The 24,314-nt window shown below is 39.8% G+C and overlaps 1 protein-coding gene across 2 annotated transcripts; it reads right to left on the bottom strand.

Annotated features, from left to right (window-relative positions):
* Positions 1-252: 252 nt before the first annotated feature.
* On the bottom strand, positions 253-24,248 carry CFAP53 (cilia and flagella associated protein 53). 2 transcript variants are annotated; one of them, XM_019627579.1, is made up of 8 exons: positions 23,958-24,248; positions 19,143-19,372; positions 18,488-18,661; positions 11,259-11,562; positions 8,732-8,950; positions 2,942-3,158; positions 1,020-1,122; positions 253-660 (listed from the first exon to the last, which is right to left on the bottom strand). In XM_019627579.1, the coding sequence occupies exons 1-8, from the start codon at positions 24,024-24,026 to the stop codon at positions 432-434; spliced, it is 1,545 nt and encodes a 514-aa protein (XP_019483124.1). In that variant the 5' UTR covers positions 24,027-24,248; the 3' UTR covers positions 253-431. The 2 variants fall into 2 exon arrangements, with proteins under 2 accessions (XP_019483124.1, XP_019483125.1); XM_019627580.1 differs by having other exon boundaries at positions 456-599.
* Between the last annotated feature and the right edge of the window lie 66 nt (positions 24,249-24,314).

Here is a 24,314-nt window from a genome sequence, read left to right as displayed (position 1 = left end):
CACTCAGTAAATATTTGTTTAATGACTGTATAAGTGGGTTAATTAAAGTGGCTGACAGTTCCAACTCTGCCTGCAAAAATGCCCTGCTGATATTGTGCATTATGTCTACGAGAGAGAAGAGAAAGGAGGCAAGAGGAAACAGGCATGTGGATAGAGAGATGCAAGAAAGTGAAGCTATTAATAAATGAACAAGAAAGGGAGGCAAGGGGGCAAGTCAGGAAAATAGCTGTGTGACATGAGGTAGATCATTCAGATTTGTGAGTCTATGAAATCTAAGAAGAGGAACATTTAATTTCAAGAAAGAAAATGAGGTATCATTATGCAAACTCAGAGGAGAAAAAACAGTTAATCCATGCGTTAAAAGGAATACAGAAGCAAACACAAGTAGTTAAAAATATTCAAACACTGAAAAAAAATTGATGTTTAGGCAGCTATGGTGGAAGCTTATTGGGGCATGCCCTCCTCATGGGATGGATGTTCCGAGGCAGCACTCGATGGGTGGACAGGATCTCCCGGATCTTTTCCTGGCAAATCTTGTTTGCTGCTATCCCTGCTTCTAACTCCCGGCGTTCCTCTTCCTTCTGGGCTTCCCGGGCCTGCTGTTGGTAAGACATTTGCATCTGAAGTTGCTTTCTGTACTCCTGGGCTAACCCAGAGCGCCTAAAGTATTGGAAATGTCAAAGTATAAAGTTATGAAAGTAACCATTTGGATTTATTTTGGGCATTACAATTAAAATGTAATTTGTGAAGTCAAATTTAAATTCCCATTAAAATCAGGGTGAATGGGGGAAAATAGATTAAAAATTCAACAATGTGCTTATTATACAATAATAACTAAGAGAATCTTAGAACAAATGTTGATTTTTAGGGAGGGAATATTTCAAAAAATTTACCTCAATGTGGAATGAGTCCTTGGCCTTTCTCCATCCCCTTTCTCACTCCTCTTCAACAGCCTGACAGTTTTCTAGTCCTTTTTTTTGTTTAGTTGGTAAATAATATTAAAGAAAACAAAGTCATACCTTGCAAAATTCTCCTTCTCTTCACGATTAAGCTCTTTAAGACCTTCATTTATGTGTTCCTGTTCCATAGCACGTTGTTCCTGTTCTTTTGCTTTTCGTTGCACTAAGGAAGACAGAAATTTTTCGCTAAATGACTTTTTCAGACAAGACTTGCTGACATCTTTCTGGGCATCAATGCCACATTGTTTTTAGAAAGGCAGAGCTTTGAATTACTGGGCTGGAACTGAGACCAATAACGTAGAAGTAGTGATCACCATTGAGGACCACATAGGATTTAGGTCATACATGCTGCGATCTACACAGATTGTCTCTTAATCATTTTTCATGGAGAATCTGTGACCAGCTTTTTCCAAACTAGATTATCACTGTTAGGACAGTTCTCACCTTTCTGTTCTTGAGGACAAATAGTTCTATTGCTATTTATGTTAATGAGAGATTTTATACAAATATTGAAGAAAGCCTTAAAAGGCTTTTATAAATTAAATAAGAAAAACTGAACAATACCAGTAGGAAAAAAATGACAAAAAATAAAAATAAGAAAACCACAATAGAGTTCACAAAAGAATAAATACAACTGGTCAATATACATCTGAAATGTACCTATCCTTGGTCCCAAAATCTACTTATAGGAATTTATCTTAAATAATCAGATATGACCCAAAAAAATTATTTACAGAAATAATAACCTGCAATGATAAAGTAGTAGTAAAAGATTCAAAGCAATCTTTTAGTTGTATCAATTAGTTGTGTTTAGGTAAAATAAATTATGGTCCATTTTTATAATGGATTTTTAGGCAGCATTACAAATCTTATACTTGAAGAAAACTGACCAGGAAAAAATGTTTATGATAAGTGGAAAATTCAGAATGTAAAACAATATATACAACATGATCCTGATTTGTGAGAGGAAATTATATACAGAGTAAAAATACTGGAAGGATATATACAACGTTGTGAATAGTAGCTACTCCGGGGTTAGTGGAATTATGGTTGGTCTTGTTTCCTTGTTTATAAATGGTCCAAATACTTAAATTTTCTAAGTTTTCTCACCTATTTATCATAGGTAAATACAAAAATCTTTTATTAGTGTTCTTCTCATTTTCTTAAAACTCCATCTAATACTGACTTAATTTCAAACTGCTGTTTTAATTCCCAGAGTGGAGAATTAATCAATGGAACCATGAGGAGCTTTGTCTTACAAAGACAACTAGCGTGAAGTCTAATGGTACCCTAACAGTAAATCTGTCCGCCTACTGCCTCTCTGGTTCACTGGGCTGGACATGGAATGGAGTAAATCTGGAGGTGGCTGTTCATCCTACAAGTACTTCCTTTTGTAACCAAGCTCTGTTTGAAGCTGAGGGAATACAATGGTGTGCTAAGATGTCAGCAAGACGCAGTGAGAGCTTCAGAAAGAGGATTTATTATGAATAGGGGAACATAGAGGGCCTCTCAAGGAATGAGACATTTGAGCTGTCTTGAAGGATGTCTAGAATTTCTCAAGATCAAAAGCATCATAGGCAGAGAAAACTACCCAAGCAAAAGTATGCAGGTAGGGAGGTATGAAGACACCTGCGGAAAGAAAAGAGGAACAGATAAAAGGGTGGGGGTGAGAGGGAGAGATGTGTGTCTCTGTCCTACCTTCTCACTGTCCTTTATGACTAAGGCACACAGGCCATTCAAAGGACATACTGTTCCTTTAACTTTGAGAAAATCTCCCCCGCGACTGCTCAGAGTCTTCCAGTATATAAAACTCTTTATATGTTTATACTTCATGTATTCAATTAGATAAGTTCTGCAAAGCAGGTATCTTGCCTTAATCCTTTTTATATCCCTCATAGTGTTTCATACATAATACCCACTTAATAAATATTTTGATTGCTACTTAAATTAAGGCCCAACTAAGATATACTTCACTTCCTTACACTTTTCTTGAACTTGAAGTTTTCTTGACCGCATGACCTCATCCACAAGTTGTTTCCTCGCCTCCTTCTCAAGTTTCAGCTGCTTGTTTTTCTCGGCCAACTTCTTTTCCTTCTCTTCCTCTAATACTCTGTCCAGTTCTTTCTCCTGCGCTTTTTCTTCCTCACGCCGCTGTGCCAAATACTGATGATATATCTTCTGTTCTCTTACTGTATCTTCCTACATAAAATAAAAATTACTTCATGTTGTTAAAACTTTTAGATATGATAATGAGATTGGGGATGCTTAAAAACACTTTCAGAGCTACAATCTCAATGTTTTAGAACTACATACTGAAACATTTATAGATGAAATATTATGTTCAGGGTTTACTTCAAAACATTCAGGTGTGGTGGTAGGGAATGGATGGGGGTATAGACGAAACAGGAATGACCATTAGTTGATGGTTGTTGAAGCCAGATGAGGGACACACACAGGGTTTCATTGTACTATTCTTTGTTTATCTGTTTAAAATGTTTTAAAATACATTGTTGAATAAATTACTACAAACACTTTCTCAAAGTGTTTCTCAAAGCAGTTCCCAAATCATTTGCAATTATACAACTTTATTTTCATTTATTTTAATTTCGGTAGATAGAATCTTAATCTGATAAACAAAATAAGTCACTGCTACTATTATAGCTACTATGTCTCTGACTAGAGGATGAGTCACAGATACTTTATAACACTAATTCTCAATCTTAGCTAACTTAGGAAGCACCTGGGGACATTTAAAAAGTACTAAGGGCTGAGTCTCACCCCCAGAGATTCTTATCTAATGGGTAGTTTTTAACTTCCCCAGGTGATTTTAATGTGCAGCTAAGGCTGTGAACAGGGCTTTATAACAAAAGAATTTTCAGGTCCGGCCGAGTGGCGCATTGGTTAAGAGCTGGCTTGGGACGCCAGAGGGCCCCAGTTCAGAGCCCACATATGAGGGCCAGTGACACTGCTCTCTACAGCTAAGATGCTGAACAACAGCTCAACCTGGAGCTGGGAGGCCGTCAGTTGCTGGCGACGGGGTAGGCTGCAGCCCCTGCTGCAGTGGGTGGGGTGCCATGGGCTACCGTGTGTAGCCAGCAGCCAGCATGAGTGGCCAGCAGCTGCCTTGAGTGGCCGTTCAGAAGCTGGCTACTGATCTGCCTCGCCTGGGAAGAGCGCAATTATGGTGCCAATTTGGGCCAGTGAAGCAACGTCCTCCACAACTAGACTGAAGAACAAAACGACAGCAACTTGTTTGTTCCCCTTCCCCCAATTCCCCAATAAAAATCTTTAAAAAAAAAAAAATTTTCAGGTGGCTTCTCTGTCTTTCATGGTATTATATTTGTGTTGTTCCATCCAATCTCTGATCTGATCTCTTTTGGAAACATCATAGATCTGAGGAGGACTAGCAAGGTCTGAGGGTATAGCTGCACCCTCAGAATGGCTGGAATACATAGTCTCATATTTACTTAGGAATAAATTTAACAAGAAAAGGGCAAAACTTACACTCTGAAAACTAAGAAACATTATTGAAATAAAAAAGACCTAAGTAAATGGAAAGACATCCTACATTCATGGATCAATAGATAATATTGTTAAAATGGCAGCTGTCCCTAAACTGTCTACAGAATTCAAAACAATCTCAATCAAAATCCCAATTGGCTTCTTTGCAGAAATCGATAAACTGATCCCAAATTCATACTGAAAGGCAAGGGAGCCAGGATAGGCAAAACAGTTTGAAAAAAAAGAACAAAGTTAAAGGATTCACATTTCCTGATTTCAAACTTACTACAAAGCTATAGAGATCAAGACATATATTGGGTTATTGGAAAAGTCATGATGTATTTTTTCTGTTTTTCATTGCAAAAATACATCATGACTTTTCCGACAACCCAATAGATATGTGATGCTGCATAAGGATAGAAATATAAATTAATACAACTGAGTCCAGAAATAAACCCTCACATTTACTGTCAATTGATTTTTGATAAGGCTGCCAAAAGAATTCAATAGGGGGAGAAAAGTCTCTTCAACAAATGGTGCTGGGACAACTGGGTATCCACATGCAAAAAAATGAAGTTGGACCTCTACCTCACACCATATACAAACTTTAATTCAAAATGGATCAAAGGCCTAAGTGTAAGAGCTAAAACCATAAAACTTTAAGAAGAAAACATAGGACCACATTTTTGTGACCTTGGGGTAGGACGTGTTATTTTAGATATGACACAAAAAGCAAAAGCAACAAATGAAAATATAGGTAAATTGGACTTTATCAAAATTTAGAACTTTTGCACGTCAAGAGTCACCATCAAGAAAGTGAAAAGACAACCCACGGAATGAGAAAAAAATATTTACAAACCACTTAGGTAAGAGGACTTGTAGAACATATAAAAAACCTTACATCTCAATAATGAAAAGGCGAATAACTCAATTAAAAATTGGGCAAATGAGGGCCGGCCGAGTGGCGCAATGGTTAAGAATTGGCTTGGGATGCCGGAGGGCACTGGTTCGGATCCCACATATGAGGACCAGTGACTCTGCCCTCTACAGCTAAGATGCTGAACAACAGCTCAACCTGGAGCTGGGCTGCCGTGAGTCACCCGACAGCATAGGCTGCAGCCCCTGTGGCAGTGGGTTGCCATGGGCTACTGTATGTAGCCAGCAGCCAGCATGAGCGGCCAGCAGCTGCAGTGAGCGAATGTCTAGAAGCCGGTGACTGATCTGCCTCGCCCGGGAAAAAGCGCAATGATGGTGCCAACTTGGGCCAGTGAAGCAACGTCCTCCACAATTAGACTGAAGAACAAAACAACAGCAACTTGTCTGTTCCCCTTCCCCCAATTCCCCAGCACTGTTCCCATCCCCCCAATTCCCCAATTTAAAAAAAAAAATCTTAAAAAAAAAAATATTGGGTAAATGACTTCAATAGACTTCTCCAAGGAAGCTATACAACTGGTCAATAAGCACAGGAAAAGAGGCTCAACATCATTGGTCATTAGGGAAGTGCACATCAAAATCACAATGACATACCACTTCAGACACACTAGGATGGTTAAAATAAAAGACAGACAACAACAAGGGTTAACTGGCATGTAAAAAATCAGAACCCTCATATACTGAAAGTGAGAATGTAAAATGGTGAAGCCACTTAGGAAAACAATTGACAAATTACTCAAAAGCTTCAACACAGAAGTACCCTAGGACTCAGTTACCTTAGCTATGTGCCCAAGAGAAACAAAAACACATATCCAAATAAATATCTACACATGAATGTTACAGTAGCATTATTCATAATAGCCAAAAAGTAGAAACAATGTAAATGTCCATCAACTGACAAATGGATAAACAAAATTGTATATACACACAATGGAATATTATTCAGCCACAGAAAGGAATGAAGTGTCTGTCATACATGCTACAAGGTACATAAGCTTTGAAAACATTGTGCTAAGTGAAAAAAACCAGTCAAAAGGTCACATAATATATGATTTCATGATGCTTGTAATAGTGTGAATAATTTATAATAGAAATATATATTTGGTCTTTGCCCCCATTTCTGGCATTTAAAACCCTTGAAATTTCCTAAGTGATTAGAGCAAAAAAGGTGTCTTATGTTAATGAGGTGGCTTTTGGACCGCACCTAAAGTTGGAGGGCTGGTTGCCAGGGGAACCAGCCATGTATTTAGAGGGTTAGAACTTCAAGTCCTACTCCCTAACCTACCTCCTGAGAGGGGAGAGGGACTGGAGGTTGAATCAATCACAAGTGGCCAATGATCTAATCAACTGTCCTATGTAATGAAGCCTCCATAAAAATCTAAAAGGGGAAGGTTCAGAAAGCTTCCAGGTTGGGGAACACTCTCATGTTCCACCATGCCGGGCCCCAGACAACACAAGGACAGAAGCTCCTTTGTTTAGGACTTCACCCTATGTGTCTCTTCATCTTGCTGTTGATTCGTATCCTTTACTATCCTTTGTAATAAACCTGTGATCTAGTGAGTAAACAGGTTTCCTGAGTTCTGTGAGCTGCTCTAGCAAATTAATCAAACCCAATGAAGGGGTTTTGGGAACCTCTGATTTATGTTGGTCAGAAGCACAGGTAACAACCTGAACGTGCCATTGGCATCCTGAGTTGGAGAAGGTTGTTGGAAGCTCCAATTTGCAGCCAGTTAGTTGGTCAGAAGGACAGTTAATAACCTGGGCTTGCAATTGGTGCCTGAAGTAGAGGCTGGTCTTATAGGACTAAGCCCTTTACCTGTGGAATCTGATGCTATCTCTAGGTAAATAATGTCAGGCTTGAGCTGAATTGCAGGACACCCAGATGGTGTCCTAAGCATTCTTGTCATTGTGTGTGTGTGTGGGGGGGGAAACCCCCACCTCTACACATTGAAATTGGGTTCAGAACCCTTAATGCTCCACATCATATGTCATCAGAGAAACACAAATTAAAACAGCAGTGAGATACCACTGTATACCTATGAGAATGGCCAAAATCAGGAACACTGACAACACCAAATGCTGACAAAAATGTGGAGCAACAGGAACTCTTCGTTCTTTGGTGGTGGGGATGCAAAACGGTGCATCCACTTTGGAAGACAGTTTGGCAGATTCTTACAAAACTAAACATATGTTTACCGTATGACCCAGGAAACATGCTCCTTGGTATTTACCCAAATTCAAATCTTATGTCCTCACAAAACCTGGCACATGAAGTGTACAGCAACTTTATTCATAATCACCAAAACCTGGAACAACCAAGGATGTCTTTCAATAGGTGAATGGATAAATAAACGGTGGTTCATCCAGATAATGGCATATTATTCAGTGCTAAAAGGAAATGAGCTATCAAGCCATGAAAAGATGTGGAGGGAAACTAAATGCATATTACTTAGTGAAACAAACCAATCTGAAAAGGCTACATACTATATGATTCCAACTATAAGATATTTTGGAAAAGGCAAAATTATGGAGATAGTTTTAGGCCATTGGAACTACTCTGCAGCATGATATTGTCATGGCAGATACATGTCATTATACATGTGTCCAAACCCACAGAATGTACAACAGCAAGAGTGAACCTTAATGCAAACTATGGACTTTGGGTGATAATGATGTCAATGCAGGTTAATCAATTGTAATGAATGTCCCGCTCTGATGAGGGATGTTGATAATGGGGGAGGCTATCTGGGGGCACGGGGCATATGAGAAATTTCTGTATCTTTGCTCAATTTAACTGTGAACCTAAAACTGTTGCAAAAAAAGAAAGTCTGTAACAAATAGTACTGTAGGAAAAGCAACAACACCCTTCGGCGTTCAAAACAAATTTCAAAGGAACAGACAGTTAAATAAATACTGGAATGCATTTCTCTGCTCTCTTTGCCTTTTTATGAAGGCCAGTACATAACCTTCGAGGTCCAACTCAAATACCACTTTCTCAGTGATGTCTTCCCCAGCTTCCAGGGACACTTAATCACCCTGTTTCCTATGGTCCCATCCTGCTATCCCCGTACTAACACCATGTTATAGATTAGGGGTTCTCAAAATTCAATGAGCATCAGAGTCACCTGGGGGGTTTGTAAATTCTGATTCGGATTCTGGAGCCTACGAATTTCTGTTTCTACCATCCTCCCAGGTGCTGCTGATGCCATGTGTTCATGGACCACACTGAGAGCAGCACTGTCACGGTTCATTCTTTGTATGGCTGGCTCTCCCGTAAGACTGACAGCTCAACAGGGACTCTCATCCAGCACATAACAGGAACTGAATAAACAGCTTACTCTCTTGTGCTTCTTTTTATCGGCCTCCTCCTGTAAGTCTTGCAGGGCCCTTTGCACGAGCTTCATATTCAAGTCCTGCTCTTCCCTGAATTCCTGCTGAATATGGTCTATCTTCTCTTGGAGGGCTTTGTGCAAAGCGGTCCTGATTTCCTGTTTTGTCTTCTGTTTCTTTAATTTCTCCTGCTCGTTCTCAAGTTTCACCTGAACTTTGTCGTTTTCCTAAGGTAAAACAATAAAGAAGACAACGCATCGGTACAGTTGAACAAAACCAATAAATTAATGCATTTCGTTTAAGCAATGGGAATAAAAGGTTTCCTGGAAATACACACACCTGGATTTAGAGGGACTGTAAGAAATAAAACCCACCTTTTCATTGCTGAGTCAGCAACTAGGCTTTATAAAATCGCTGTGCGTGTATGTGTGTGTGATTATAAAGTAATTAATAGTTGTAGAGTTCAAAAGGCAGAAAAGTATCAAGAGAAATCACCTTTAAACCTAGTGCTCATCACTCACCACCACTCTCAATATTTCAGTGTACTGGCCTCCTGGACTTTTCTATGCAAAGCTGCACATCTAGATTTGGATACATTATTAAAGAGCAAGAAGAGTCCAAATATGGAAATGTGCACATCAGCTAAATATACAAACTTAATTTTAAGCATTTGGGTTTTTATAAGTATTCCCCACTTCTTCACATTTTCTTATCTTTCTGACGTTCCAGTCTGGCTTAACTGCCTGGCCAATCAAGCAGTTTTAACCAGAGCACCAATGCTGCTGGGTATTGTGGATTTGGTAGAAAATCTGGGTACAGTATAACGGAGGCAGTAGTCCTCCTGCCAGAGGCAGCAGAACTCTCCTGGAGGGATAAGCATTTACCTAGCTGGGACAGGAAAAAAGAATAAAAAACAAAATAGAAAAAATTTTTTAAAAGAACAAAAAAATAAATGTAGAAATAGCTAGCTAGCTGTGGTGTAATAGAAAGTAAATATTTGGTCTTTGTCCTGGTTCCTGGCACACAGCTCCTAAAACCTTTAGAATCTCCAAAGTGATAAGACTATTTTCTGTAATCTGAGATGAATGGTGGCTGGGGCTTCAGGACAGGGGCTGTTAACTAGACAGACCAAACCGCGTGATTAGAGATTTGGAACTTTCAGCTCCATCCCTCGACCTCCAGGAGAGGAGCTGGAGAGGGAATTCAATCACCAGTGGCCAATGATTCCATCAATCATGCCTACATAATGAAGCCTCCATAAAACCCCCAAATGATGGGGTTCAGGGAGCTTCTGAGTAGGTGAACACATTGAAGTATTGGGAACACGGTGTGTCCAGAGAGGGCATGGAAGCTCTGCATACCACCCCCGACACCTTGCCTTATGCATCTCTTCCGTTTGGCAGTTCCTGAGTTAGATCCTTTACAATAAATCAGTAATGGCAAATAAAGCATTTTCCTGAGTTCTATGAGTTGTTTTAGTGAATTAATGAACCTGGGGGGGGGGTCACAAGAACCTCTAACTTTGTAGCCAAGTTAGATGGAAGTGTAGGTAACCTGGGGACCCACTACTTGTGCCTGGCGTCTGAAGTAGGGGTAGTCCATGGGACTGAACCCCTAAACCTGTGGAGTCCGACGATATCTCTGGGTAGTCAGTGTCAGAATTGAATTGAGTTGTAGGGCACCTAGTGGATGGCCACACGAAATCAGAGAATTGTTTACTGTAAGAAAAACTCACACAGTTTGATGTCAGAATGTTGTAAAAATGGCTCACTAGGTACCTTACACCAGAGGATGGGTATATATAAGGCAGTTTGGGGGCCGCCATTTTTATTTTCTTTGGGAAGGGAAAATAGTTAGACATCTTCCACTAAACCCTTCAAAAGAAAACAGTCTCAAACCTAGAGAAGGCTTCTAGGACTGTGAAATATCTTACCTTTGACAATTCTTATGGTTCTAAATTTTAATACTGGGGATTTCCCAGGAAAATAATACCTTTTTCTTAAATTTAGTGGTAATAAAATATCAGTTGCTGAAAGCTTTATAGCCATATAAAATTGCTACTGGTTTGAGTGCCGTGGCACACTTCCAGTGACAGCTCTAATTTCTATACAGTAAGGGCAGCGATGCTGTTGAAACAAAATTATTCATGTTGGTGGCCAGAGGGGCACAGTAGCTGCTGATCGCACTTTTGCATAGGATTTAGAAACTGTACATTTCTGTATCAAAGAATGGGGGATGTTGCCAAATTGTCGCTAGACCTCTCAGTAGCACAGTCAAGGATTATCCCATTTCGTCCTCACAACAAAGACATTTTGCCTCATTTTTCATATTAAGAAACTGAGTCACAGTAATGAAGTAACTTGACCTAGACAATGGGATGGCACGGTTAGCTGGGCCTTGAAACCCAAGGCTCTGACCATGCTGCCCTGTGAACCAGCCCAGGCCATTAGGCAAACCGTACAGTAACAAGCCCGCAAGCTGCGTCCTACACCCACTGAGCTGCTCAGCCAAGGACAAACATTTTAAAAAGCCCACCACAAGGCGCGCCTCTTCTTCCTTCAGCTGCTGGGCTGCCCGCCTTTGCGCATGGATGCCCGTGATCTGGGCGTTCAGCCCCAGGCGTGTGCTCTCCACTAGCTCCTTCTGTCTCCTCGCCTCCTCGGCTTCCCGCTTTTCCTTGACCAATCGATCCTCCTCCCAGAGCTTTGAGAACATCTGCTCTTCCAACAGTTTTTGCCTTTTCAGCTCCTCGTTAAATGCAATCTGTGCCTTCCGCTCCTCGCACACCTTCTTCTGGTGGATACAAAACAATTCATCACGGAACTCGTCACAGCATTCCCTGAAAGGAGAATTTTAAAAAGGCAAAACCATGCCGTTCATAAGACACTGCTCTATTTAGGCACGTATCTGTAGTCAGTATCTGTAGCCAGACGCTGAAGTAAGTAAGGAAAGTTAAAGATCTGGACACACACCATCCGAGCAGAGGAAATACGAGAGGGGGCTGTGGGGAGGCAGGCACCGTGACTTCACAGACAAGATACAGGCACTGGAGTCAGACAGAGCAGGCTTTGAATCCTAGTTTTGATATTTCCTGTGTGACCTTGGATCAAAAACTTGACCTCTCCGAGCCTGTTTCTTTGTCTGTAAAATAACTATCTTTCAAGGTTCTGGTAAGGATCAGAGATAATGGACATAAATGCCTGGTAGATAATAGGAGATCAGTAAGTGGTAACTATGATTATTACTGTACAAGAAATAGAAGAGAGACGAGTCCCTACAATATTACAAGGGGATTAAGGCTTTGATAGGACGAGACCCCGCGTGCACATCCAAGGTAAGATCCAAAGGTATAGAGTCAGCATATCATAGTGAAGCTTCCCCATTGCAACTGGACTCACTCTTGGCAGAGCACACGTCCACTAAAGGGGTTTCCGCGAGAGTTGAGAAAACAGCCCTACTGTTGCCTTTTCATACCCATGCTTGTGTCACCATTCAAGTAGAAATGCTCCCTCAATAAGTGTTTAGACCTCATCCTTTCTTTCAGTCTTAGTAATTTAAATTCCTTCAAAAGTTCTTCATCAATTCCTTTTTTGTTTGTTTGTTTTTTTTGTTTTGTTTCGCTTTTCATTGAACCATTTTTAACTTAAGGGCTCTGATATTAACAATGTCTGCACTTTAGAATTATTTAGGGGTAATTTCAAAATCGTACTCCCTGATGAGACACATAAAGAGTTAACGGGAACGGGCTTGTGAGCTGGCAGGATGGGACAAAGAGTTAACAAGAGTGAACTTGTGGGCTAACAGAACGAACTTAAACATTAACCTCTTGGCTCTGAATCCCCTGGCCAGCACTGCACCTGCAGGCTGACAAGCACCTAACATTCATTATAGGTGGGAACAGAACAGTTCCCAATCACAACAGCAATCCCCTGCAAGCTAACAATCACCCATCATAGATGGAAACAGGACAGTTCCTAGCAGAAGACAACTGTAACAGCAGCCCCCCTGCAAGCTGACAAGCACTTTCCGTCCTGCTTAGAAAAATATAAAACCCCAGCACTCCTCATCAGGGCAGCTGTCCCTATTGGGCTCTGCCCTGGTAAAACTGCCCTTTGCCAGAACTCTCTCTCTCTGCCTTACTTGCAATAAAGCTCTCTTGCTCTCCCACTTTGTAGAGTCTCGTGGATTCTTTTCACATTCTGCAAATGACCAGGGGTTAATTCTACACCAATACACTCCCCACTTCTTCCCTCCCCTACTCCCAGACCAGACTAGTTAAATCAGAATATCTGGGGGTAGCACCCAAGTATCTGCAATTTTTTCTAGAGTGCCTAGGAGGCTCTGGCATGCAGCCAAGTGTGAGAACCTCTGATTGAAGGCAATGTTTATAAACATTCATTCTTCCTGGTTCTAAATCAAATTCAGCACCAAGAAGCTGAAGTTTGAAAATGGGCTCAATAAAGAATTTTTATTTTTTCAATAAAGAACTTTTGATGAAATTTTAGTTGTTAAGACTAAAAGAAAGGATGAGGTCTAAACACTTATTGCAAGAGTGGTTGATACCTCACAAATTGACATTTATAAATACTGTTGAGTACTGTTCACCATTTGGCGAGAATTAATCTCATTTTCCTGACTAAATAGGAATCACTTTGAGTGATGGCACTCAGGAACACATTTCAAGAATATATGCCCCACACTACCTACCCAATGCCCAATAAATAGTTGTTGTTTTATTTGATGTATAGCCATGCTTGTTAGCAACATAAATGATAACCAGCAGTTATCCAAAATCTGTGGAAGGCTAAAGAAGACAACAGAAACTGAAATTGCTAGGTTATCAAAAAACAAAACAAAACACTTTAACATTGAAAAATGAATTCATCTGTGTGAAATTCTATAAGAATTGACCAAGAGGGCCGGCCGATTGGCTCAGTTGCTTAAGAGTTGGCTTAAGAGCATGAGCTCTGAGCAACAGGGCTGCCGGTTCAATTCCCACATGGACCAATGACGCTGCGCCCAAGCTGAGCTGTTACTGAGTTGCCAACAGGTGGCAGGATGGCTCAGCTGGTGTAATAACAAGATTGCCTGCTTGATGGTGGGCTACACCCACCCGCAACTAAGGCTGAACTCGGCACCTTGAGCTGAGCTGCCGCCCAGATGGCTCAGTGGGTAGAGCGTGCACTCTTAACAACAAGGCTGCTGGTTCGACTCCCACATGGGATGGTGGCTACGTCCACCCACAACTAAGATTGAACACAGTACCTTGAGCTTAGAGGCCACAAGCTGCCAATGGGAAGCCAGATGGCAACTGGCGCCCTCCACAATGAAGATTGAAGAACAACAACTTGGCTGGTCCCCTTCCCCAATTCCCCAACACTGTTCCCCTCCCCTAATTCCCCAATAAAATCTTTTAAAAATTAATTAATTAATTAAAAAATAAATGAATAAAAATCTTTCATTGATGGATAAATGAATAAAAAAGATGTGATATATACACACACACATAATGCATTAAAAAAAAAAGAATTGACCATGATAACTTATTAACGTCCTTCCTAATCCTATGATTCATACTCTAGGAAAGTTATTCAAATAATGAAAATCTAAAGACTAAAAATAACTAGTATGAATTATGACATTTTTGCCTTTAAAAAAACCCAAAAACTCCCTTCCTAATTACAAAACTAATACATGTTCATTGCAGAAAAACTGGAAAATATAGAAAAATATGAAGACACTAAAAATACTTAATCACACTACTAAGAATTAAAGTCTATTAGCATGTTAGTATACTTTTTTCCAGTCTTGTGTGTGTGTGTGTTTACTAGAATTGGGGCCATTCTGCATAGCTATATATCTATATTAATAACTCCTTGTATCTTAATTTTTCTACCTAATGTTATATTGGGAATGTTTCCTCATGAAATATTCTTTAAAATAATTCCTAATTTCAAAACTTCATACTTTACTAAGCTGTGTAATATAGGATGGGGACTATAAATATATCATAGTTCATTTACACATTTTCCTATTTGATGAACATATATATTTATCTCTGACTTTTATTATAATGTTACAATGAATCTGCTTAAATGTAGCTCTTTCTGCTTATCTCTGATGATTCCCTTCCTTAATATAAAATCAGAATACAAAAACGTTGATTGCTAAGGCAGTTGGTGATCCATGTTGACAAGAAAGCCTGAATTAACATTATAGGAAGGTGCCCATATCAAGTATTTCTTTAGATCAGTAGGTCTTCAAACTTTTTTGATTATGTATGTATCCCTTTCAGTAAACAAATTCTAAGCATGTACAAATATGATTATTATTGATAAACTATGCAGTTATTACTATAACATTTTTTAAATAAATGCAAAAATAAAAATTAAAGAGATGAGATAAAAAAATGAACATCAAATATTTTCCCCCTACATCCTAATGATTTACCTACTCACTTGACCTTAGGAACCCTTGATTTAGGGATGCTCACTTTTTCTACAGATAGAACAGCTATCTATTTTAATGATAATAATCATTGATAAGAGGAAAACTTTTTGTTTGTGAGTGCTTTACATGGTACTTTCACACATAAAATCTTATTTCTTATATCTTCACAAATATAACTTAGATGTAGAAACAAGTATATGCAATTTGTATGCACCACTCACTGCAACAGCTTCCTTCTCCTTTGGGCCTTTATTAGGAGGACTTAGGGCAGTCTATGTAATTAATAGCAACTTCATGGCAGAGAGAGAGAGGAGATGGCAAAAGTTTTGTCTCTGAACCATGTTTTAATCCCTCCACATGAATGGTTTTGCGGCTTTCTCACACTTGTTGACCTTTGGATTTCTCACCTACTCAAATTTCGTGTGCTGTGAAAAATGAACTCTTGTATTCCTTCTGTATTCTACCAGACTTTAACTCAAAGTTTACATTTTACTTTACTTTGGACCATTCTGTTCCTGACTCTAGAGTAACATGATCCACAACCTGCTCCACCCGTACTTGGTGACCTGATAGTGTGATATTGGTTTTTTTGTTAAGCCAATCAATAATAATACCAATCCTTCTCAAATGCTTCCAAAAAAAAAATCAAAGGAAAAAGAAGACTTCCAAACTAATTTTACAAGGCCAGTGTTACCCTGGCATCAAAGCCAGACATGGACACAAGACAAGAAAATTACAGGCCTATATCCTTGATGAACAGAAATGCAAAAATCCTCAATAAAATACTAGCAAGTTGAATTTAATAGCACATTAAAAGGATCATAAACCATGATTGAGTGTGTTCCCTAGAATGCAAGGATGGTTCAACATATGCAATTCAATAAATGTGATACACCACATTAACAGAATGAAGGATAAAAATTATATGATCATCTTGATATAGAAAAGGCACTTGACAAATTCATGATAAAAACTTTCAACAAATTAGGCATATAAGTAATGTAGTTCGACACAGTGAAGGCCATATATGACAGGCCCACAGCTAACATCATGTTCAACAGTGTAAAGTTGAAGGCTTTTTTCCTCTAAAATCAGGAACAAGGGTGTCTACTTATTCCACTTTTTCCAACATAATACTAGAAGACCTAGCCAGAGAAATTAGGCAAGAAAAAGAAATAAAAGGCATCCAAAATGGAAAGGAAGAAGGAAAATTGGGGATTAGATGATCCTATCTATAGAAAACCCTAAAGATTCCAACAAAAAACTGTTATTAGTAATCAGTGATTCAGTTAAATTGCAGGATATGAAATCAACATACAGCAATCAGTTGCATTTCTATACCCTTAAAAAAACTATCTGAAAGAAAAAATTTTAAAACAATCACATTTGCAATAGCATCAAAAACAATAAAATACTTAGGACTAAATTTAACTGGAGGTTAAAAATCTGTACACTGGAAACTATAAGACAGTGAGGAAAGAAACTGAAGACACAAATAAATAGAAATATAACCTTTGTGTTTGCATTGAAAAAATTAAATTTATTAAAATGTCCATACTACCCAAAGTGACCTAAAGATTCAATACAATCTTTATCAAAATTTCAACAGCATTTTTCACAGAAATAGAAAAACAGTTCTAAAATTCAGATGAAACCACAAAAGACCCTGAATAGCCAAAACAATCTTGAGAAAGAAGAACAAAGATGGAGGCATCACAAACAATAGTTCAAACTATATTACAAAGCTATAGTAATCAAAACAGCATGGTACTAGCATAAAAACAGACACTGAAACAGAATAGAGGGCCCAGAAATAAACCCATACATATATAGGCAAATAATCTTTTACAAAGTGGGCAAAAACACAAAATGGGGAAAGGATCGTCTCTTCAACAAATATTCTTGGAAAAACTGGGTATCCACATACATTAAAAAAAAAAGAAATTGGACCCCTATATACAGCATTTACAAAAATTAACTCAAATTGGATTAAAGAATTACACATAAGACCTGGAACTGTAAAACACATAGAAGAAAACATAAGGGGGAAATGCTCCTTGACATTGGTCTTGACAATGATTTTTTGGATATGACACCAAAAACACAAAAAAACAAAAGCAAAAATAAGTGGGACTACAAACGAAAAAGCTTCTGCACAGCATAAGAAACCATCAACAAAATGAAAAGGTAACCTAAGGAATGGGAGAAAATATTTATAAACCATCTATCAGATAAGGGGTTAATATCTAAAATATATAAGAAACTCACACAACTCAATGGCAAGAGAACAAATAATCCAATCAAAAAGTGAGCAAAGGTCTTAAATAGATACTTTTCCAAGAAGACATACAAAGGGCCAACAAATACATGAAAAGACGCTCAACATCACTAATCACAAGGGAAATATAAATCAAAACCACAATGAGATATTACTTCATACCTGTTAGGATGGCTATTATCAAAAAGACAAGAGATGACAAATGTTGGCAATGAAGAAAAGGAAACCTGTACCCTGTTGGTGGGAATATAATTTAGTATAGCCATTATGAAAAACAGTATGGATGTTCTTCAAAAAGTTAAAAATAATGCTACCATATGATCCAGCAATTCCACTTCTGGGTATATAGCCAAAGGAAAAAAATTAGTATGCCAATATCTGCACTCCCATATTCACTCAGTATTATTTACAATAGCCAACACATGGAAATAGCCTAAGTGTCCACTGATGTATGAATGGATAAAGATAATTGTTTTACATAAATATAATCAAATATTATTCAGCATAAAAAATAAGGAAATCTTGTCATTTGAGACAACATTAACGAATGCGGAGGCCATTATGCTCAATGAAATAAGCCAGACAGAGAAAGACAAATATAGTATGATCTCACTTATACATGGAATCTAAAAAAAGTTGAACATACAGAAACAGAGTATAGAATGCTGGTTCCCAGAGCCTAGGGGTTGAGGGAAATGGGGGAGATGTTGGCCAAAGAACACAACCTTCCAGTTATAAGATGACTGAATAAGTTCTGGGGATCGAATATAGTATAGTATGGTGACCATAACGAATAATGCTGTATTGTATACTTGAAATTGGTTAGAAGAGTAAATCTTAAGTGTTCTTTCCACAAAACAAAACAAAAACCCCCATGCCTGCATTATTCAATGATGTACATATAGTTACCAAGACTTAAAGGTACAACTACTATGTATACCCTCTTAAGGCTATACTTTACTGTAAATTAGCATTCCTAACTCTTTTTTAATACACTAACTTCAGTTTCTGCGTGTGGGTTTTCTGACATCATTACCTGAATTGCTGGTCTAGTTTTTCAGCCACAAAAGCCTTTCTTTCTTTTTCTTTCTTCTCTTTTAATAATCTGGTTTTATTTTTCATTCTTTTTTTTTTCTCCTCAACTGTTTCTTCTTTCAATTGCATTTCGGTAAAATACCCATTTTCTTCTGATGCTAAAAGTTCACGTAGCCTGAAAAAAAATTAAAAAATAAAAATTAAAACTGTAATGCCACATATACCATTTTACTAATTGATTTTTATTTTGTTAAATTTGATTTCAGAAGTATGTTTAGTCATAAATTTTGTAAGAAGGAACAGATCATTGCAGTCTTCCATAAAATAAAACTAGTTGCCATTTAAAGCAATTAGAAGATTGACCCGTTCCATATTTTATTTGTTCACATACAGATGAGATATATAATGTATATCTTCAACAAAAAAAATGAGATTTTAATTAAAGTAACAAAATGTGAAAGTTATTTTTTTGCTATCATAATATAGGTTATCACAAGTGAGAGTATAAACAAGCAACAGCTATTGATTTGGTAGGAATATGAATATCTCAGCCATGATTCTTCCTCTTAAAATTCACTTGATTTTTGATTGGTCAGTCTCAAGTTGTGGTTTTGGAAACTATTTCACAGTCTGGGCATCGGGTTTGTGAGCCTTACTTATTTCGTCTTTCTTCCGTGTTGATGATAAACCCTTGCATGGCATCCTTGATTCTTGCTTTCACAAGATTATCCATAAACTTCCGGTCATTGTGTTGGTGCCACTCAGCTTTCAAGCGATCCCGCTCGATTGACTTAATGGAATCCAAAACAGCATGATGTTTCTGATAGTTGCGTTGGATTCTTTCCAGATGTTGCTCAGCCCCGCGGCCTTGAGGAGGCTTGGCTCTCTGAAAACAAATGACAGCTATCACGATAGACCTAAAATCAATAGCATATTTTCAATTAATCATGACCTCTACTAATACTCATTCATACTAAATAAAACTTGGTATATGGAACTACTACATCCTGCTACAACTGCAAACAGCTTAAGTGGCTACAGTGTAACTTGTTTGATTCTTTAAGCCTATACCTAAGATGTCGTTGAATCAGTCTCAAATATTTCTCAAGTGCCCATGGAGTAAAAGTTCATGGAATTATAAAGTAAAAAATGTGAATGGTACTCTAGAGATTATCTAGTCAAACAAGGGACAGACATTAAGTGATTTGCCCACGGTGCTTCAAATAGTTAGGGCAGACTTGAATACAACAAGAATTAAAGGTCTTCTAATTCTTAACCTTTATCTTGCCAGCCAGTATCCCATTGTTTCTCAGGATAAGCAACAGTTACCACCATAAAAATACTTTCAGTTAAGAGAGGCTGCTATCGAAGTACAGTTGACCCTTGAAAAACATGGGGTTAGGAACACCAACCCCCATGCAGTCAAAAGTCCATGTATAACTTTGACTCCCTCCAAAATTAAGTTGTTGCTCATTATCTGCAGATGATTGGTTCCAGGACCTGTCCTCCCAGATACCAAAATCTGCAGATGCTCGTCTGTATAAAACGGTGTAGGTCAATGCATACAGTTGGCCCTCTGCAACCCTGGACTCCCACCTATAAAACCAGTACAAGCATTTATTGAAAAAAATCCATAAGTGGACCCAAGCAATTCAAGCCTATGTTGCTCAAGGGTCAACTGCATATAGGATATATATAAAAAGAGTTGTGAGAAGAAAAGAAGGAAGGAAGGAAGGAAGGAAGGAAGGAAGGAAGGAAGGAAGGAAGGAAGGAAGGAAGGAAAGAAGGGAGGGAGAGAGGGATGGAGGGAGAGGGAGAGGGAGAGAGCGAGAGAGAGAAGGAAAAGATATGGGGAAAAAACCAACTGGTGGTAGAACTTTATTTCTATTTCTGTTGTGGCCAGAAGTTGACTGTAAGGGCTATGATCCTGACATTTTGGATAACTTGAAATTCTGTAAATATGTTCATTTTATATGAACATCTCCTAAGAAGCTGGAAATGCATACACCATTTTGAATGCATATTGATTACATTTAATAAAATCACATGGACTGTATCTTTTTCATTTCTGTATTACTAGCGTAATGCTTACCACTATCAGGTTCTCAGTGAGACAGAAGAGAAGAGAAGAGAAGAGAAGAGAAGAGAAGAGAAGAGAAGAGAAGAGAAGAGAAGAGAAGAGAAGACAAGACAAGACAAGACAAGACAAGACAAGACAAGAGGGGGAGGGGGAAGAGGAGGGGGAAGGGGAGGGGAGGGGAAAAGGGAAAAAGAAAAACAATGTGAAAAACAATGTTTCTGGGTGGGCTTGATGCAATTTCTCCTCTTCCTAGGGCCACCATGGAATCCATGGTCTTCCAGCCAGTTTTATCAAATCATCCTTAGGTGAGTAGTCAGATTCTGGGGTGCTGATTCACAGTAACAAAACTCTTAACTCATATGGCAGAGAGTCAATCTGATCATTTACACTCCAAATATCAATGTCAGGATTACCAGAATACTAGGGTTGGGTCTTGGTAAAGGAGTCTCCTGGGGAAAGAAAATCAACATTTGAAGATAGCTTGATAAAAAGATTCAGGGTTCAGGGTACACATATAAGTACTTAGATTTACTTGAACAAGATAAGGTAGGGCTGAGTTAGGGAGAGATGATGTTGGGGGTTGTATCATGGGAAGCAATTCATATCAAAATTATTTAGAATCTGGAGCCAGTTAATAAATTACTGTTCTCTAATATGTGTGGCATTTTATTAATTCAGGGACAACAAGGCAGAGCAGGGTCAAGAGTACACCTTGGGGGCCGGCCGAGTGGCGCGATGGTTAAGAACTGGCTTGGGATGCCAGAGGGCCCTGGTTCGGATCCCACATATGAGGGCCAGTGACACTGCTCTCTACAGCTAGGATGCTGAATAACAGCTCGACCTGGAGCTGAGCTGCCGTGGGTCGCCAGCGACGGAGTAGGCTGCAGTCCCCTGCTGCAGTGGGTTGCCATGGGCTATTGTGTGTAGCCAGCAGCCAGCGTGAGCGGCCGTCCAGAAGCCGGCGACTGATCCGCCTCGCCCAGGAAAAGCGTAATGATGGTGCCAACTTGGGCCAGTGAAGCAACATCCTCCACAACTAGACTGAAGAACAAAACGACAGCAACTTGTCTGTTCTCCTTCCCCCGATTCCCCAGCACTGTTCCCCTCCCCCAATTCCCCAATAAAATCTTAAAAAAAAAAAAAAGAGTGCACCTTGGGTGGAATAAACACAGGAACTCAGGCTCCTGGTAGACATACAGGCTGAGAACAGGAACCAAGCATCAAGGTTGTCTTATGAGGGCAAGAACCAGGCTCTGAGGTACATTTTGACTGAAGACGGGAATGGGGTTAGATGGTGGTGAGAAACAGCCTGAGCAGTAGCAAGGGGGAGGGGCAAGAAGCCCTGTAAGGCTTGGGGCATCCTGAGCAGGACTCTGTGGTCAGGAAGGACCCAGTCTCTAGATGAACAAGGTGTGACCTGGGGTTCTCTAACAAGGATGCCAATCCATGCACAGTCTTGACATTAGTCAAAATTGCACTGTTCAATAGAAACATAATGTAAAACAGATCTGTAATTTAACATTTTCTAGTAGCTGCATTTTAAAAAGTAAAAAGAAACAGGGAAAATTAATTTTAATAATATATTTTATTTAACCAATATATCCAAAACATTATCATCTCAACATGTGACTAGGCATATTTTAAGTGCTCAAAAGCCATGTGTGGACACTGAGCTCTAAACCATGCTAACGGCAGGAGAACAAAGAATTTTATAACTACCTTGTGTTTTCAAAGTCACCGAAGGCTTTTGTTACTGTAACATCTCAAATTGTCATTTCTAGCATTACAGTTTATAGTTAATGTCTTAAAGAACAATGTCTCACATCCGAGGTTTGATTCGGGCCTCTACTCCTTTACCCATGATCAAAATAAATGTCCTCCTAAAAAACTATTTTGAGAAGTAGGCAATTGGGTCTCTAGGAGGCATTCACCAAACAGCTGCTTGTTTCGCTTCTCCATTACTTCAGGTATTACATCTTTTATTGCTTCCTCCTGGAGGAGTTGTTTAGTGTCCAACTCTCATCTCAGGTGGCTTTTATTATTCCTCTCCCACCACAATTCTGTGACCTCTAACACCTACACTTCTTATTACACTGACATATGAGATGCACTAACTCTGACCTGTTCCTTCTTATTTTTCTATAACTTCAAAGTATTAAATAGGCCTGCTTCTCTGGTTTGGTGGTAATTTGGTGTAATAGAAATCCTTACTGGTTCCCAAAACAAATAATGGTACCTGACCAATGGCACCAGCCCCTGAGCTCTGTGTTTGGATGCCAAACCCAAAGGAGATCAATTTCTGTCCCTAATGAAGTCTGTCTGTAATGATCACCTTGACTCCTACAGTCTGTAGAAGCCTCCTGCGCACTGATTTCCAGACCCAGATCCTACAGTCCTTGGACCCAGAGAAGAGGGAGCAGGTTTATAAATTAACTGAGAATTGCTATGTGCACCATGGAGCATAAACATGCATCTTTCATTATCCCTGACCTTTTTTCCATGAAGGGCCATCACAGACAGTATAGCACATCATTATCTATGGTTAACCTGTAATGGTTTTATACATGAGCGAGTTGTTTCTGCAATTAGATGATACGCAACCTGAAGGCAGGAATCAACTTCTATTGCAGGGTAAACCTCCCAGGGTCATTGTATTCACCCTTGTATCTCCCACAGTGCTGTGCACACAGCGGGTGCTCAAGTAATAGCCTGTAATTGTCTAATTACACGTGGAGGTTTTCTAGCCCGTAGAAAGAAAGGAATCCAGGTACATGGACCAAGTGTCTGGGGGCTCTGAGCAGGACCCATCAAATTCTGCAGCAGGCAGCATTCCCCCAGCCTTACAGGCCACAAACTGTCCTATTTCCTTCCATCCAGGCCTGCAAGGACACTTGTTACAGTTGAGTTTGCACAGGAGGGGCTCAATAACCACTCACAACACCTCACAGCCCAACCCCACTTCCACAGATGGTTTTCCTAGGGGTGTAGGGCCAGCCCAAGATCATAAAACTGAAAGACTGCCAGCCCAGACCCCAGATTTCCTGCTGCATGGCCCAGAACCCTTTCTGTGACACACACTCCACATCGCATGGGGACAACCTTTCAGGTATTCTGGAGACTGAAACCCCACAAGAGCCCAAGTGGTGATTCTCCATATACAGAATCTAAATATTTATAAATGACACAAAGGATTGGAGGGAGTGGGAAAAGGATGGGAGCACGGGGGCGAGATAAGCAACCTCATCCATCCTTCCTCAAAAATCCAACCCACCGCATCAGGCCCCTGCTTCCCTTTAGAGCCCTGGCAGGGGGCCAGGCTGGGCTCAGCTAGGCCTGGAGTGCGGGAGGGTGCAGAAAGAGGTGGAATCCCGCACACACATCTCGTGCTTACCACGATCACCACTTTGGGAGTGGGGCCCTTAACCTCCCGTTGTACGATGCCAAACCGCTGGCTGTACATTTTCAAGTCCCCCTGGGATGGGGGCGGCGTCCGCCGGGGTTCCCCAACCGCTGCAACCTCTGGGACCAGCTTCCGCGACGCAGAAGTCTGGTTGCCATGGAGCGCCTCGCAGGGCTATAGGCAGGTCGGTGGAGCGGAAGTTGGTCCAGTCACCATGGTGACCATAGACGCTGGCACTCACGATTTCCTCTTGGAGCGGAGGAGCTGAGTCTGCACGGTCTTCACCCCGCCCTTGGCCAGGCCTCCGGCCGACCTCGCCCCCTTCCTCTAGGGTTCATCAGAACAGCA

The sequence above is a fragment of the Hipposideros armiger genome, unplaced genomic scaffold (assembly GCF_001890085.2).
Source record: "Hipposideros armiger isolate ML-2016 unplaced genomic scaffold, ASM189008v1 scaffold_736, whole genome shotgun sequence".
Lineage (NCBI taxonomy): Eukaryota > Metazoa > Chordata > Mammalia > Chiroptera > Hipposideridae > Hipposideros > Hipposideros armiger.
This window is presented reverse-complemented; position numbering and strand designations above follow the sequence as displayed.

What these genes read in the sequence shown, in the direction of transcription:
- CFAP53 (XM_019627579.1), bottom strand. Translation starts at nt 24,026, where the DNA reads ATGTACAGCCAGCGGTTTGGCATCGTACAACGGGAGGTTAAGGGCCCC. An exon ending in CTCCCAAAGTGGTGATCGTG is followed by an intron (nt 19,373 to 23,957) that starts GTAAGCACGAGA and finishes ATTTGTTTTCAG; the next exon opens with AGAGCCAAGCCTCCTCAAGG. An exon ending in GAGAAGGAGAATTTTGCAAG is followed by an intron (nt 661 to 1,019) that starts GTATGACTTTGT and finishes CCAATACTTTAG; the next exon opens with GCGCTCTGGGTTAGCCCAGG.